This window comes from Rhinolophus sinicus, linkage group LG01 (genome assembly GCF_036562045.2).
Source record: "Rhinolophus sinicus isolate RSC01 linkage group LG01, ASM3656204v1, whole genome shotgun sequence".
Taxonomy (NCBI): domain Eukaryota; kingdom Metazoa; phylum Chordata; class Mammalia; order Chiroptera; family Rhinolophidae; genus Rhinolophus; species Rhinolophus sinicus.
The window spans coordinates 172,021,136-172,040,117 of record NC_133751.1 but is presented as its reverse complement, the minus strand read 5'-3'; the positions used below and the strand labels follow the sequence as shown (position 1 = coordinate 172,040,117).

The 18,982-nt window shown below is 39.5% G+C and overlaps 1 protein-coding gene across 6 annotated transcripts in view; it reads right to left on the bottom strand.

The window, feature by feature from the left end:
- MYO1B (myosin IB) overlaps positions 1–18,982 on the bottom strand; it is a 171,819-nt gene that overhangs the window by 116,023 nt on the left and 36,814 nt on the right. For all 6 annotated transcript variants that reach the window (XM_019740730.2, XM_019740732.2, XM_019740734.2 and 3 more), the window contains exon 3: positions 8,169–8,284. In XM_019740730.2, coding sequence (XP_019596289.2) covers positions 8,169–8,284 — 116 coding nt within the window. The remainder of the gene's footprint in view (positions 1–8,168; positions 8,285–18,982) is intronic.

The window sequence follows — 18,982 nt, the reverse complement described above, 5'->3', positions numbered from 1 at the left end:
TTCCATTTGGCTGTTCCCGAGTTGCATCCTTTATAAGAAACCGGTAAATGTACATCAAGTCTTTTCCTGAGTTCTACGAGTCGGTCTAGCAAATTACTGAACCTGAAGAGGAGGGTTGTGGAAACCCCCAAATCTGTAATCCAATGGGTAGACGTGTGGGTAGCTCAAGCACTCTATTTGCATCTGCAACACCATTTACTTTATTTACTTCTTTTGTTTACGGTCTCTCTCCCTGCCAGAATGTAAATCCAATACAGCCAAGATTTTGGCCCAGTACCTGTCCTAGCACCCAGCACATGGCAGGCACTCAAGTAACTAATACTCAATGACTGAAGTGACAGTTTCCACTGATGGGAAAATTATTTCCTGGACCTAGAATTTCCTTATCTACGTGGAAAACTCATCCTTCCAGACCCCCACTGTCCCATCCATCCCCTCAGGCAGGGCTGAACTTCTCTCTGACACGCCCACAGCACCTGATCCCCTGGGCACCCACACTCAGACACTTCTGCGAGTACAAGGGGGCACTGTTAGTAATTATGCGGATACAAGAGGAATGACCAGGGCTGTCCAGGGCAAACCAGAACATATAATCATTCCACATCTCTCACCTGTTTCGTGGCTGTTCACTCCCTTCCATAGTCATTTATTTATTGGCTGTCTCCCACACGAGGCTGTGAATCCTTAAGGACAAATTCATCTTTGTATCCCCAGCACCTCACACATACTGTAGCTGCTTGATAATGTTGATCAAATAAATGAACAAGCACTTCCGCGTGGAGACCTGGGATCCCCGAGCCGGCGTGGAGCAGGGAGGAAGGCGCATCCCGAACAGTGGGGACAGCAAGCCCCCTTCCTGCAGCTGATACCCAGGGCCTTTTCCCCTTTGCATGGATGTCTGGACCATGACAGCCCCAGTTCCCATTTCTGGTTCCCCGTCTCCTAAGCCTGGGCCCCTGCACTTTACTGAACTTTGTTTCTATGAGCCCTGGCTTTGCTGATTTCCTCAGACTGACTCAGGACCAGTATTTGACGGTCCGTTTAGACAAACTCCCCATGGCTCCCTTTGCCCCACCTACCCAGCCCTACTGCCACGCAAGTCCCAATACCAGACCAGGGCAATGAGTCTTATTTCAACCACAAAGGGGGTGCCCTTCCCCATCCACCCTAAACACACCCTCTCTGGTCAGAGCTCCCTGGGTGGGTTCCAAGTATAGTTCTCATTGTCAGTGATGAAGTGTGAAACTTATTCTTTTCCGGACCAAGGCCTCAGTGCCACTCCTTTGGATGAAATGGATCTCTTCCAGATTTGCAGAATTTCTCTGTGCTTGCCAAAGACCTATAACATTTCTTTCTGGCAGGAAGCAACCTATTTTACTGAGAATCAACTTTTCCCTTTAAGATTATATATCATTGAAATAATCGTGTATGCTGGTATAAATTTGGCCTTGCTTTACAAACAGCCTTTTCCAAATAAATTTCTTTCAAGTCTGAGGTGTGCATTTTCTTCAAGTCTGAGGTGTGTATTTTGTAAGAAGTGATATAAATTCTAACTAGGGATCTAGAAATGAGGATTATGAGACTTCTCAGACATACAAAAACACTTTTCATTAATAAATATAAATTTTCGTGATAAAAACATTATGGTGGCACAGAGTCAACCTTCCAACTTTAATTTTAAAAGGTATATAATCTGAAAGAGAAATTGGCTGTGGCCTGTTTTTGCCAAAAGTGCGTATTCTGAAAGAAAGTTTTCAAAATAGCCCCAATAATGCAATAGACTGAGAATAACCGTTTAAGAGGCAGTAAATTCAGTTCATGAAGTTTTATAAAAGCTGGATATGTACTAGGTCCAGAAATGCTTCCCCCACAGACGCAGCCTAAGGAAGCTTACAATGCAACAGCTGTCCTTCACCATATCTCCACTGCCCTGCTAACATGAAACCAGTCTCTCTAAAGCAAGAAGTTTCCTAACCATGATTGTCCAGACATAAACAAATATCTGCCAAGGCTGAAGGCAAACACGGTGACTGCCTTCTACTTATTTTGACCTGTGACAGTCATGCAGAAAAGGAAAAAGGAAATTTAAACTACTTGCAAGATGGTGGCATTCGATTTGAGATGTTAATTTAAGGTATCTAAATTGGAGAGTAAGCCAGAGCTCAGATCCCTCTCTACACAAGTTGCACACGTAGATAGACCTAATCTGATGCAAAGACTTCCAGACCACAACCTATCAGGGTAGTTTAAGTCTATCAGGGATTGACTTAAACTACCTGAGAGAATATGGCTCGAAGGTGCTTCTAAGAATACTATTTAAATCCCTTTGTCTTTCATGAAAGCTTCCCTCCCTTTGCCGTAACCCTTTCCCTCCTGATAATTTGAACAATACTGGTTTCTGTAAACTTAAGTTTGAGAATCATCTCCCTCAGGAAGACAAGAAATTTACCTGCTTTGTTCACTGCTGTAACCCAGTACCTAAAAGAGAGCCTGGCATATGGTAAGCTCTCAATATCTGCTTAGTAAATAAGTAACTTTTCTAAAGCAATAAGTAGAAAGACTGCCAGATGGGAAAGCACAAAACACTTTTCTGCAAGTGGTTTTCTGGGAGGTACCAGGTCAATTTGAGGCTCAACTATTCCTAAAGTCAAATAGAAAAAATAACAAAAGTCTCAGTGACGTGACATGACATCATATCATTTCTCTCTCTCCCCACACCCTTTCTCTCTTACTCCCTAAGAAAGCACTGTCATACCCAGTTATACAAACAACTTCTCTGAGAATTCAGGATCTAGCAGTCGTAAGAGTTCTCAAAATGAGTAAAATTTTATTCACAGAAAGTCAACTCTGCTGTAGAAAAGAATATAAGACAAAAGGGACACCACCTGGGTCTTCTAGACCCTTATTCTAAACTCTGGACACCCAACCATAGCACGTGTACACTCTGAGATATAACCAGAAATGTTCTTTGTGACATTTATCTGGTTCACCTTGAATGGAGCAAAACCAGGACTCAAAACCCACAAGCATTCTAGCAACACCATTCTATGGCCAATAGCATGTGGTCCTGCAAAATCAGTACGGCACAAAATGAGGGGTCAGAGGTTCCCTAGAGACAGAGGGCTGATGTCTAGACAACTCACATGAGCACTATTCAAATCCCCCATCAATTACTTTCCCATTTTTAGGTGAGCGTAGCCAGAAATTTTGCAAAGCCTTAAGCCATTTTTCTCAGTTTTTAAAATTTGTTGCAGGGTTTTTAATTTCCTAAAATGGAAAGACTGACTGCTTCCAATTGTGCTTGTAATGCCAACAAGCCACCACATTCTATCTTAATCTAGGACACATTTCAGCTTATTCCTGGGCTATGACCACCAGGAGGGATTGTTGGCAGGGGCCACCACTCTTCCTTCTAGTGGCACGTTCCCTCCAGTAGGTACTTGATATAATTAGATGGTAAGTGCTCTACATCATGAATAAATTGAACCTGAACACTCAGTGTTGAAGAGCACCATAAAAATAACATTGTTTGCTTTTTCATAAAAATGAGAAAGAATCCTCATTATACTGCATGAAGTTTTAAATAAACTCTGCAAATACCCTAGCAAGAATAGTTTGATTTCACTGAATTGTCAGAGAAAAGATAACAACCAGTAAAATGTAATGAAAAATTACTTAAAGCCTCTTTGGTTCTATAGTTACTGAGCTGTTCAAAGAACTGAGACATCATGAGATGTGTAGAATAAAGTCCATAATCTATGGAAGTTTCTATCTCATCAAAGAGGATGACACCAAAACACGATCAAACACACAGTAAGAAAGATGGTACGTAAGATTACATGAGTGGTTCTGCTAACTCAAAGGCAAGAAAAGTCACTCGTGGGTTAGGCTACGACGGATAATGCCTTGAAGACATACCCCAGGAGACTGGTGGGATTTTACCAGGAGAGATGCGTACAGGGTGGGAGAGGTCGAAAGGAAAAGACATGAAAGGCTGTGACTCAAAAGGAGGCTCCATGAAGGCGAGCTTAGCGGTGTCTGAGGCTGGAGAGGAGCGCTCAGGCTGGGCTGTGGCGAGCCTGAATACCAAGCCAAGAGAGTGAGAGTTCACTCAGACAGTAATTAGGGAGCCCAGGAAGGCTTCTGGAAAGGGAAGCAGCAGGATCTGATTTTAGGAAGATCCATCTGATGGTGATGAACTTTATCCAGTGCTCAAAGTCAAAAGGCAGTCACCCAACAAAAGGCCAGTGGATTTAGTAACTAAAATATCAGAAGGTATACTGTCATGGTGCTCTCCTAACTGGGTGAATGGAAATTAAATAGTTCAATTATTTCCCCCCATCATTCTTTCCTATTGATGAGGTTTGGTGATCTAAGGCAGTTCTTCATGAACGCAGTTACTGAGTTGTCTAAAATGCACTATGTCCTCGCTGGGGTATATTTAAAAATTCCTTTTGTGCAAAGAATTTTTAAAATCACTCTAGAAAGGCACCTCCTTACACAATTAGAAGCGCCAATGGTGTTGTCCACGCCACCCAGTGGGGGCTCTCATTTCTCTGGCCATGCCACCCAGTGATACCACAGTCAAGGTATGGCTCCAAACATAAAGAGAATAGGAGTTCAGGGAAGGGAGCAGAAGAGGACGACAACATAAAACTGGTTTTGAAAAGGAATGTAGGTAAGAAACCACTGTTTATTTTCACTTTACTCATTCGTATATACATTTCCACTATCTAAAAGTCATGTATTTACACAGAATGTAAACATTTTCCAATTGTCTCAAATTTGAAGAAAGATAATTCCTGGACACCTTCAAAAACACAAGAGCTATATAGCAGGGGGATTTCTGGGTGTTTCTGCAGACTAACAAACAACAGGTCAAATTAAATTCCAAATGCAACCTGGGATAAACTAATTGGCAAAATTTTCAAATTATGTGGTCTGAGCAGTTGCTTAAGTTCTTTTTTAATTCAAGGTGGAGCCAAATTCTTGAAACAGTTATGGTCAGAATGCATCAAAATCACCTTATCCTACTGTATCACACAAATCCTATTTGAGAATACCAGGCTGGGTTAGTAGAGAACCTAGCTAGTACTGACCCTATTTCAGATACTATCAAAGATGGACATTCACCGATAATGATGCAGGAAAATGTCCCACAATGGAAGAAAAAAAGTGGTGAGAAAGACCATGTTAGAATGTTGGAAACATGTCCCACATACTTCATTATTACATAATTATCATAATCATCACTGCTAAAAGCAGCAGCTATTCTTTACAGGGCTACAGGGCTAGACAGATTCCATGCTAGGCACTTTACATGGACCAGATAATTACATCATTTAGATAACTGTGAGGTATTATCCCTCACAAAAATCCTATGAGTTAATAATTATTTTCCCATCAAACAGAGCAAATTATTTAATTTTTGCATTGAATTTTTTTCAAGTTATTTGCTCAAGATTGAATAGCTTGTGAATGGAGGAGTTGGGACTGAAACCTAAGTCCTGTTCAATATACTCTGAACACTTACTTACTTCCAGATGCTTAGAATATTTTGGTGTGCAAAAACTGGCATGGTAGGTGAAACTGACACAAATCAAATAATCCCCTAACAAAATGTTCAATTTTAACAGTGACAAGAACAACAGATCTGACCTAGGCAGGGAAGGGGAGAGGGACAGTTGTTCCCTGAGGAGGTCTAATGCTATCTGAGATCTAAAGGAAGAACTTTAGTTGCCTAGGGAAAAGCCTTCCAGGAAGAAGGCACAGAATATGCAAAGACAATGTAGCAGGAAGAAGTGTGGTGAGGGCTCAAAGAACACAGTGAGATGGGGAGAGGGCATGATAAGGATCTAGGAAATTCAGATTCATTAGGTAAAGCTATACCTTGCACCCCCCCACACACACAGTGTTTTGTAGACCATAGTAAAAAGGTTTTATCTTTACCCTAAGCACATTGGGAATTTATTTTATTTTATTGCTGGCTGGGGTGGTTTTCCTTGGAGGTAAGGAGAGTGAACTAAGATAGCAGTGTCATGCAGCCTCTTATAGGAAGCTCTGGGGGGTGGAGGGTGAAAAACTGATATTCCAGAGCATGAACTTCTATGTTCTAGAATAGACATCTATTATATATCTAAATATCCCCAAAGTGGAGATTTAAGGTGCAAATGGAAGAATGCATACAGTCTCTGGAGGTAAACTGAGGCATAGTTAAGGTTATCTTGGAGGGCCCAGGGTGCAGGAACATAGGCCACCCAAGGGTAGCGGCATGGAAGTGCACAGTAAGAGTCCCTAACATGAAAATAGAGGAACCCATTTCTAGCTGAGAGGCATAGAAATGACTGTTTTTACACCCCAGCTGCCCAGCCACAAGCTGTGTGGCTCTGGATAAATCACATGTCTTTCTGTGACAATTTCCCCATTTGTAATAGGACCTACCTCACAGGATTATTTAGAGAATAAAATGAGTCTATAATACATATAAAGTTCTTAGAGCTGTACCCACACATAGTAAGTACTCAATAAATACAAGCCATCACTATTATTATCATTATTATTAATACTACTATTGTAAAAGATCAACATATGTGGTGAGCAGTTAAGGAAATGTAAACATTTGTAAATATACATCTAAAACAACATGTTCTCAAACTTGCATGTACATGAGAATCACCTGGAAAGCTTGTAAAAAATGTAGATTCTTGGCCTATTAGAGGTAAGGCCTAGGAAACTAGATTTTTCATAAGCTCCTAGGGGATTCTGACATAGTTGATCCAAGCATCTTATTTTAAGAAGTTTCAAGGCCTACAATTTAAAATAAATATTCAGGCATCAAATAAAGAATTTCATTGCAAGGACTTTATAAGGATAACTTTATTAAAACAAATTTCAGGTTGTATATTTGTTAAGGCAAAATGAAACACAATCACTTGCAAAATCTACTTCTAGAAGTAAACTAAATAATCAGAATCCGTTTGATTGGCAAAATATAGCGTTTAGTTTTTAATAACCATTTTCATAAATGGTTATTAAATTTACTAATTTAATAACGTGTCATTTTATTAAGTTTATTGAGGTAACATTGGTTAGGAAAAATTATATAGGTTTCAAGTATATCATTCTATAACAGATCATCTATATATTGCATTGTGTGTTCACCAAAGTCAATTCTCCTTCCATCACCATATATTTGACCCCCTTTACCCTCTTCTACCACCCTCCCTTCCCCCCCTTACCCTCTGGTAACTACTAAACTGTTGTCTGTGTCTATGAGTTTTTGTTTCTTTGTCTTGTTCCTTTGCTGCTTTCAGTTTTATAGCCCACATGAGTGAAATCATATGGTTCTCAACATTTTCACAAATTATTTAATCCAAATGGCCCAAAAATGTCACTGTATACTGCATGTTGAAGAGAAACTAAAATAAACATCTGGACAGTGGTATATATGTTCTTTAATTATTTGATTTTATTTTCTATCAAAATTAATAGAGCCCATCTTCAATCATACAGAGAAAATTATTTTCTGCTAAGACACAACTAAAACTTTTCAAGTTCTTTCACTTTAATCCAGGGTTACTCAACTTCAGCACTCTGCAATTATTTTAAGTCATTATTTACAAGAATTATTTACACTAACAAGTGACCTTCTTCAGAAAAATCAAACAAGTGACTAAGTTCAGAGAAGGTGAAATCACTGGCCTCATGTACACATGTGGTGAACAATGTCCGAGAAGATTATAAACTCAAGGTATTATTTACTCCTTTTGCTCAAAAAGCCATTACACAACCCAATACTTGGGATCTTTAACTCAACAAGAGTATGAAAACGCTGCTTAGGCTCTTTATAATAATAAACAATGCACATTCCTGTTTTATTTGCAAAAATAATTAGCAGCAGCTGCTACTTACACAGAATTTTTAACAGAAAATATTTTACATACTGAACCCAAATATTTCAGAACTTAAAGAGCCTGACGCCAAATGAAGTGTTCTGCCTTTTTAAAATTTAAAATAAGACATGACAGTTAACTTCTACATTCCTTCATCTAATTAGAAAAAAATGACTGAAACATTTTCCTGAGACTCAAAGAAAACAGCTGGACACATCTGTCAACTAAGCATCTCTGGAGGGAAAGGAAAACTTAATGCTTTAATACTGTACTTACATGTGAGGGCTCAGTTCATAAAAATTTCTATTCCTGTAATCTTCCACTTTCTCCGGTGAATAAATGGGCAATGATCGGTAAGGGTTAACAGATATAACCACACTTCCAATGTATGTCTGCAAAAGAAAGAGTAAAACATATTAGTACACAGAATGTATTTAACATCTTAAGTCTTAGTGACGCATGATTTCATCCTTTAAAAAAACAACACTAGTTCTACTTGACGATTTATTTTACACTTTTCAGGAATGCTTTATTTACATCTCTGAAGACATGGACAATAATGTTTATTCATTTTGCTGATAAATGAAAGCAAAGACTTATACATTGAAAATACTTTTCAAAATAAATCTCAAGATTAACTTATGATCCTGGATAAGAGTTCACTAAAGCCCTGTCATATTTGCCCAAAATTTCATCACCAAACACTAAGTGTGAGCAAGAGTATGCTTTTCCTGACTCCATTTACAACTGGTGTTTCCGTCTCTCATCTTCATCTTCCTGTTTCAGTTTATAGTAACCCAGAGCTTCCCCTCCTCCCTGCCCACACTTATACCTGTCAAATAAATAGGTGCACTGCCCTTATGCGAGCCTGTCAATCTCTACAATGGGTTCAGACCACATACAACTTAATATTAGAGCCATTTATCCCTTGGGCATTCAAACAACATAATTGCATATTACATCTAAGGTACTGTAATATCAGAATTTAAATGTACTTTCGGAGACATCAACACTATATTTTAGCAGACACAAACCCTCTCACGTTACAAACCAGAACACTATGTATCTTCCTTTCCATTTTGATCTTAAATTCCTGGGGAGCAAGAGTAGTGTAGATTTAGTTCATACTGTATAAAGACTAGCACAATGCCAGAAGCAAAAGTCACTCTACTGTAACTCATCTTAGCTGCTCCATTTTTCCTTTCAGTTCCAACATCATAAAGATGGATGCAGGGGAAGATGCTAACAAAAATGTTACGTAATAAATTTTTTTTTTAAGTTTTTCTACCATTGGATTCAAAATTATCGGTCTTTCTAAAAAATTAGAATAGAAAGTAGAACAGTAGACAATGTTCCACTGATTTTTTTTTTTTAACATGGATCAATTATTTTAATTATAAAAGAACTTTTCGCCCAACCTAGAAAACAGAACAGGTCATTTTTATACACACTTTCATCCAATGAGAACAAAATCTTATCAAGAGTAGACAAGACTGCTGTTGTAAAAGAAAACTCAGTTCTCACAATTTATTTGCATTTGTTTCGGCATGCTATCACTAGGACCCCATGAATTTGGCCTGACAAGAGATGACCCCAAGTTTCCTAACTTATCCCATTTAGACAAGACTTTTTCAAGGTTTCTCCACACTCCAACCCACCTGGGCAAGTAGATGGGAAATGCTAGAGACTGAATAATTAAATTCCTTCTAACTAATTTACTAGAATTCGTTACATTGGTAGATATGGAAACACAATCATTGGTTATTCCTTTAGTATCTGTTGATTAAAAGATAAGCCTTCTTTAGTAGAAAAGTACATGAATTTCCCTTTTAAGGTAATTTATTGAATAAAATAAAATAAATATTTGTTGTTAGCAGAGAAATGAATTATCAAGTTGCTCTTTAAAACCAAACTTCACAGTAGCTAAATTCTTGATAAAAATCTGCTTCTGTGGCATTCTTGTATAGAGAGCAAACCCTGCTGTCTCAAACCGAAAATCAAAAGCCACACCACCAAGTTAAAAGTTTCTTTGTTACTTGTGACTTTTATACATACTGAATTATGTGTTCCTTTTTCTCCCAGCTATTTCCCTATCACCTAGAACAGGTCTGGCCCAATAACAAAGTCTCATAAATATTTGTTAACCGAATGACTGATTTGCACAGGGCCCATTCATCCCTAAGAAAGGGGATGGTACAAACCACTGACTCGCATGCAATTATTCTTCTCTCAAAATAGCATGCCAAGTACACTGCATACAGTGCCTAATATTTTATTAAACCTGCATGCCATGTGTTGCCCCTGAACAAACCCTTAAAACTATATGCTTTCCCCTCAGGTTCCTTGTCCTATTGTTTGCAAAGATGGCTGGGAAAATTCCTTCCATCCCTGTATGTATACCACTTTGAAATGTGACTTTGCCACTCTTTCTATTAAGAGATAGTTTATTTCTCCACCCCTTCAATCTGGACCTGTCTATGTGATTTGATATGACCAAATGGATATTATAAGATGAGACACATAAGGAGAGAGGCTTGAAAAGAATTTGTGTGGTAAGATGTGCTCCATTTTTTATGGCTGCAACTGGAAGCCATGATGTGAATAAGCTTGAGCTAGCCTGTTGGAGAGATCACATAGAAAGAAAACCCAGTCGCCCTGAACTAAACAGCCTAACAACTATCAGATGTATGAGTGAGGGCATTCTCAACCAGCCAGCCAGCCCCAATTAGCCCCGCAGATGCCTAAAGCTATATGCATGATCCTAGATGAGACAAGCAGAAGACACACCAAACTGAACTCAGCCTAAATTGCTACGCCAAAGCTGGGCGCAAATAAATGGTGTCGTTTTAAGCCATTGATTTTTTTGGGGGGTAGAGGGGGGGTGTTACACAGTAATAACTACTGATACACCAACACAGCTCAGCAAGTCAGAAAAGGGGCCAGGCAGAACAAGCTTTATCAATCTAAATAAGCAAAAAGAAAACTGTGCTATCTCTCCGTTCCACTTTGTGCAAATGTTTCAGATATGTAGGCTCTACTCTTGAACTCGTAATAGGTTTGTCCTCTGTTATGATACCTGCCCTTGCTGTTGCATGGGTTTCTTCCTTGAAGGTCCTATGTGTGTTAGTCAAAGATTTAAATATTCCCACATGTGCCAAGAGGATAACTCAAATGTCCATAGTCACAACCCTCCTTCCTTTGAGATTCAAAACATCCCTGACAGCAGCTGATTGGCTGGGCAGCCAGCTACATTCAAGTAATTGCAGTACCATATTAAACCTCCTTTTCAGGGATCGGAACAAGTGACCAGACAGTTCATTTTTACATCAATTCACATTTAGACTTATAAGTGATACTTGATTTTGTTTTTTAACAAGCTACTGTACATTATTTAAAGTTGGCGATTTTTTATTGCATCATGCTCTCAAAACTATGGTAAACTAACTCCTTAAATAACCCTTGGAATTAAGAAATTGGACATTAAAAAAAAATAAGAAATTGGATATAAGACACAGAGCTTCTTCAAGTCAAGTATGTGCATTAAAAAGCCTGGTCATTATGTGTCCTTTTTATTCTGAACATGCCAAGGAGAAAAAAAGGAAGAAAAGCATTGTAAACTTTTACAAAAGGGAAAAGCAAAAAGGACCCACCTCTTGCCCCCTGGAGTTCCACCCACTTATTCGACTGGAAATAAGAGATAAGTGTGTACTGTGTCCAGCACCAGGGATCTACTCTGGAGCTCGGATGGTGCCAGTACCAAGAGAGCCACAGAAGGCCTCCGGATTCTTAGTTCATTCCAACCAGGCCACTTCTGTGGCCATGCTCATCTTGAACCTGGGCCCTATGACCCAAAGGAGTCAGAGAAACTCCTACTAGAATCCAGAGGATGTTCTTCTATTTGGCGGATCACATCAAAAAGGACCCCTTCCACGTAATGGCTAAGACCACCTACCAATTAGGTTCTAGCTGCCTTCTCCAGAGACAAGTCTGTCTCTCCTTACCCTCAATGTATGTATGTATGTATGTATGTATGTATGTATATAGGTATTGCTCAGTATACTTATTTACTCCTATCCATCCTGTAACCAACCTCCTAACCATCCTTACCACTTCCTAGCTCAGTACCTCCATGCTCCTGTTAGGTAGAAATTAGAAAATGTAGGAGAAGGAGGAGAGGTGGGAGGGTGTCCACAGTGCCTACAAAAAAAGCTCATAAATAGCTTTGATTAACTGCCTCCAGCCATATTATGTTTTTACCAAACCAGAGGACTAAGAGGTGGTCTAGAACAAGGTAGTCAACAGACCTCCACCCATCTTAGGAAGTCACGCCTTCCCGAGGAGAGCTTGCACCACTCCCCCCATACACACCCCCACATCCCCCCCCCCAAAATCAATATGTAACTTCCTCACCCCACCAAGCAAACTATAAGTCCTGGGACAAGGGGCCTAGGTCTCTCTAGGTCTCTCTCTCTCTCTCTCTCTCTCTCTCTCTCTCTCTCTCTCTCTCTCTCTCTCTCCTCGGCTATGCCCCTTCTCTTCCCTGAGAATGTATCACTAATAAACCCTGCTTCCAGTCTAATCAGCATGTTGACCTTTGTTTCTTCACTGCATTGGCAAGAAGAACCAAAACTCCCATAACATTCCCATCCCTCAGCACCCCAAGTTCTCAGGCATGTGTACATCACCACCATGACAAAAGAAAGCTCCCTCTCTCCCATTGCCCAGTGGGACCAGCCTCTGACATCTAGGCGGAGAGGGGGAAGGAAGTCAAGGGAACAAGAAGGAAAGAAAAGAAAAAGGAAAGAGGAAGAGTAAACTCTACCTTTCTATATATAAATGGCACATTCAATTAGCAAGTTTATCTTTTACTTCTCAAGGGCAGATATTAAATCAAGACTGTACAAACATTCCGAAGTCAAAACAATCCTGTCTTCATATTTCACTTATCTCCAGCATTCCAGAACAGACGCCTTGTGAATAATACTTGAGTATTCCTATTGTGATTAGTGAAAACTGAAGTCTTTTCTGGAAGACATGAACATCCACTCTCCAGATCACAATTCAGAACCCAGAAGAAAATCCTCTGATATATATTGGAGATGCCAAAAAAATGTATACAAGTGGGACACTTTGGTCATTGTTGCTCAAGCAGTAGTTCACTGTAATCAGAAGTGTCTGGACGCTGATGGTAACCACTTTGAGCACCTCTTGTAATTGCAGAAGTCAAACGTGACTTGTATTCATCTGTTGTTACTGAGTATTATAATTTTAATAGTGTTTTCCTTTCTTAAAATGTGTATAAATTTTTTTGGCACCCTCTGTACATAACTCAAGGACCATGAATTTTATTGTATAAAAAAGTTCTTCCAGAACCCCATCGTCAGAGATTCTATTTCAGTGGTCCAGGGAGAGGCAAGGCATTCGTATCTTCTAAAGTCTCCCCAGATACTCATGTATAACCAGAGTTGAAAACCGTTGCTAATGGCCTTCACCTCCAGGACTCCCAGGACTGGGTTTGACTCAAATGCAGCAATCATGCTAGTGTCGCTGTTGGCCTATCTTCTATCTTTCTTTCCCCTTCAAATATTCCTATGTAATTAATTCTGTAAACATTGCAAAATGAAAATCCTTTTAGCCGACTTTCATTTTGGCCACAGTTCTAATAAACTTGGCATATGGTATTTCGGCACACTACAGAGAAAAACAGCAGCAACATCTGTAAACTGGGGCCATTCTCCCACAGTATATTTCAAATATTTGACTATGACTCATTGCAAGAAATAAAATTTTCATCACCACCAAGTATGTGTACTTGAGTGTCTATTTATATACACATAAATACATATATGAAATTACATTTCACAAAACCATAAATACCCTAATCACATGCGAAGCACTGATATCTTTGTTGAATTCTATTCATTACATTTTTTTTTTAATTTGCTTGTCCTAACCCACTAAATGGTTTTCATCACCCACTAAAGGGGTGAAACTTGCAGATTAGATATACTGCTATAGAGCAGTTCTTAAAGGCTTTTCAGTTATTGATCCCTTTGAGATGACAATGAAAGCTATGAACATCTCTCCAGAAAAAAACACATATAATAAGCACATAAAAGAGAAAAGTTTGCATACAGTTGATATACCAAGATAAGAACTCCCACCCTAAGGGGAGAAAACGATGGCCAGTAATGGAAAAGGGAAGACACAAAGGGAAAGAAAAAGAGAAGCAAACAGAAAGAAAAGGAGTAATCAAAATAATTTTAAAGTATAGAAATGAAAAGCTACTTAGAGTAAGAGCCCTGAGCACTGAGTCAGAACACAGCATCACAATCAAGGGCCAAAATGAGAGAGAGCATTCTGTTTTTGATGACAAGGCTACATGCAATGCTTTTTTCAAGTGAAATAGTGAAGCACAATTTTAGTATTTTATGAGCCTCAATTATGTAGGACTGTATATACCTTCTTCCACAATGCCAGGGAAATGAAACAGTATACACACACGAAAAACTCAGGAGAGTTTCACATCTTTCCTATCAGGGTTACATCAAGGTCTTTAGAAGCCCTAAAACTCTGTAGTTTTACATTTCAATTCCCCATATGCAATTGAAAATAAAATTATAACGAAACCATAAAAAATGTAAGGAAATCCTACGATGACTTGTTTTCACCATGATGGCTACTCTAATGCTTCTTTTCAAGTATCAAATTCTTCCAATATATTTTTAAAGCCCTGCTTTGCTGAGGCTCTAACTAGGCATCCCAACTGCCTACCTACCAGCTTCCTTATTTTCTTCAGAATGAATTTGTTACTTGTTTATAGTCTCTGCAGCTCCTTAAAAACTCATTCCCAAGCCTATTAAAGTGCTGGCATGTAATATACACTTCATATACACCTTTTTACTAAATTCCTCCTAAATCCCCACGAGATAGATATGAATTCTGCATCTTAATGTCCATAACAATGGAGCACAAAGAAGTGCCATGACCACATTGTCTAAGACACTGGAATCAGGACAAGGAGCCAAAAATCTGTTCTCTTCATCAAAGTACACAAATCCATGCTGTCTGATAGGCCGAGCGAGCTTTGACAAAAAATGGCCAAGAAGGACTCCGATTCACAGGAAATGCGTTATACATACAATGCCTTGAAGTGGCATCTTCACCTTTGTATAATGGAAAACTGCTCTGTTGGCCGGAAGCCTCCTATTTGACTGTGAGCAATGGAGAAATCCTTACACCACCAGGAATAAACAAGGCGGAGGAGGGGAATGATCTTCTACCGTGTTTCCCTGAAAATAAAACCTAACCGGACAATCAGCTCTAATACGTCTTTTGGAGCAAAAATTAATGTAAGACCGGGTCCGGGTCTTATATAAGACCCAGTCTATTAATTTTTGCTCCAAAAGATTCATTACGGCTTATGTTCAAGGGATGTCATCCTGAAAAATCATGCTTTGGCTTATTTTCCGGTTAGGTCTTATTTTGGGGGAAACACAGTATATTTGAAATATTGTATAAACCTTGGCTCCAAGTTATCAGGCAAAGTTTTTCAGTTTTCTGTGAACCTGGGCACATAAACGTCTCCAAGCCCCAGCTTCCTCATCTGGACAAGGAGGATGACACAGGTTCCTCCCTCATCTAATTCTGAGGAGTAAATGAAATTGTGTGTTACAGCATGAAACACAGTAAGAAGTCCATAAATATTACCTACTGTGATTATAGAAACTCACAGTTTGGCTCAAATGGACGCTATTGGCCACAGGAAATAGCCAAACCAGGATTCAAAAGCCTGTAATCTGTTAGGATCTCAGCTAAACTCAGTGAGGCATCCTTTAATACCGGAGCCCTACAACATGGTCTCCGTATACAGGGAAGTGATGAGTTACCAGGGGAGCACATGACATATGTCTTAATGAAGCTACTATTAAAAGCCTAGGATAATGAGGAAATGGTTACAAAAGACGAGTTGCTGGAGCCTTCAGAAATGACAACATGCTGTTCACTTTAGGAGGAGGAATGTACCCTGTTCTTTGGGTCTCAGATCCTGGGAATTTGAGCACAAGACATCGAGACATTAGGTGTCACAGTGTTTTTAATTATCTATCTGTAAGATTTCCCAAATTCCTCTGAACAGGACTTTTTGTCTTAATTGGATTTTAAAGACAGTCAACCAAACACTTTGATTGTTTTTTTTTTTAAACACAGGTTCAAAATTGTGAGAAACTGCGTAAGTAAAATTTACAAATGTAAGGTAAATAACCAGCTGAGGCTTCTACCGGGGTCTTATACCTGAAGCAATGTAATTCAGTGTGTACACTGCATATCTCCAATTTTAAGAAGATATTTGTGATACTTATGCGATATATGTATACACATCCACAAACACGCACACACACAACTAATACTAATAATAGCCTATTTTACAGGGGAAGAAACTGAAGGCATGCGAAGGTTTTACACACTTGCCCAAGGTATCACAATTAGCAGTACAGGTAGTTCCCTGCCAAAACTCTACACCAAAATCTATTAATATGACATAGAACAGAGAAGTGTGATTTGGTCAAGCTCTTCCAGCTGCTCAGCAGAGATGCTCTCAAATTACATCAAGTACTGAAGGTTTCACTGTAATAAGAACACACCCAAGGACCCCCAAAGTAACCTATCACTGAGCTGTAAGAGTGAGTATGGGTGCAAGGAAGCATTACAGACCAAGGCAACACGAGTTTGTGAAGGCTTCCCCACCAGTTCCAGTTATCAATGGGCTCATTCCCTGCTCGTGTCTGCTTCTTCTGGGCCTACTACTAACTGGTTTTCTCACTTTCTACTCCAGGGCTGGTCTACGGCAAAGACTTTCATCCATAATTTCTGCTTGCAGTGGCCAATCATGGCCTCACAGCAGTCATGACTGCCAGTATCTGCTTCCATTGATCTTTTATTTTTTTGTGTCAGTATTTCTCAATTCAAAGTTTGAGCAAAGAATCAAAGCCCCGTTCTTTCTATCTCTGCTGTGCCATAAGTCACTGGCCTTCGCTCAGGAGCCCATGCATAGGCCAGGAGAGCATGGAAACCATGGCTGCCCAGGAGGCCGCGTGCGAGTCAGGCATGGTCACGGTCAGTCTAGTTGGAGACATGCCTAAACTACCACCACATTATAACCCTTTGTTCCGGTGCTGCAGGCCGTTTCAGACTATGAATTAAAGAACTATATATGAGTTCTATGCCACGCTGAAATATCTAAAAATATCACTTCAGGCAGTCTTTATTTTAGAGCAGGATAACACAAGACTACCATAGCCTCACTGAGATAAACTCTGTAATGAGACAACAGGTACCATTCTCCAAACCTAATAAAACACTTAACTAAGGTACAGAGTGGTCTTGTGTTACAGGTATACTACTGACCTGAAGGCTTAAAAATAATATTATGTGGCTAATTGAAAGTAGTAATACAACAAAAATGAAATCTGTACAATGAATACCAAAGAGGGAAAGGGTAGGGGGAAAAAAAGAAAGGAGAGAGGGAAGGAAAAAGAGAGTTTGGGGAAGGGAAGGGAAGAGAGAGAATCTAATTACAGAAAACCTCAGTATCTGAAACCTTGAAGAAAAGTCATTCTGGGTTTCCAAGTTTTTCAAATGGTCATGGACGTCCCAGGTACTCCATTCCTACTATGTGCCAAGTACCAGGCTAAGATGCTAAGCATCCTGGATGAGAGAACTGACCTTCAGTTACTTAAAATGGCCACAGTGGTTGTGAGTAGCTAAGATTCAACCTTAGGTCTATCTGCCAAAAGTCCATGCCTTTCCCAATATGCCATACTGTATCTCCCCTTCACCCCTCCTCCAAAACAGTTTGAAACAAAACAGCCTCTTTAGAAATTAGGGTTACCATTAATAATTACTATATTGATCTGTACTACAGCTATAACAGCAGAAATAGATGCATGTGTAAAGAGGGTAGAATTGGCCACATGTCCCTTGTGCTGAATTGCTTCCCCCTCCTCTTCTACCTGTGCTCACAAAGGTGAAGGACCATGTGCAGCTGTCAGTCACCTGCCATTCAGGAAATATGATGGAAAACAATCTCCTCCCAATGTCTTCTCCCACCTTCCAGAGGGGAAAACACCATCTTAATGGCTGCTACCTCTAATGTGACAAATGAGCACCTATGACTTTAGAACTGAACGCACTTGTTCCATGTCACACTAATTTATGTCACTGCATTACTGAATGCTTAACACACAGCAGGAATGCTGATTATCATTTCAATTATTTGTCTGGGTTGTTGAGACTGTCTTGTTGCAAACCTACACATTCTTCAATGTCATTCTCAATTATTTTGAACAGCACTTTGTAGACTGAGAATGCTTCCGTATCAGTGGTATCATCTGACGCTCACAGCAACCGTAGTAAGTCAGGAGAGTATTACTAAAAGATGAACTCTGGGGCCAGACTTCCTGGGTGTGAATTTTAGCTCCATTACCTACTCACTGTGTTACCTCAGACAAGTTATTATATTTAGCCTTTCTGAACCTCGGTTCCTTTATATGTAAAATGAAGATAATATGAAAACCTACTGTGCATAGAACTCTAGTAAAAATCAAATGAAAAAATACATGTGAAGTATGTAGAATAGGATATTGCACCAATAAGGACTTAATGAACGTTAGTGGTCATCATTTATCATTTTTCTCATAAGAAAGCAATCACAGAGGAGATGAGGCACCTATCCCAGGTCTCACAGACAGTAAGTGGCAGAGCCAGGACAAGAGCTCAGGTCTTTGCTTCTTAGTACGCACCGCACTGCCACCAAAAGGTGACAACACTTTCAGACACCCAAGATCGGGCCTTATTTTCCTCCAAATCGAACTTCACAGTGATTTCAACCAGAGCATTTAAATTAATATATTATAAGTAGTATACAAATATTTCAAGAACTATATTGTGCCTGCAAAATGAAACAGCTCTACACTTGAAAAATAACAGATAAATTCTGTGTCCATTTTGCAAGTTCTAAGAGGAAGAAATTTTCCAACCATCAAAGGTTTCAAGAGAGCTTGGATGGGTAAAAAATGTCAAGTTAACACCAA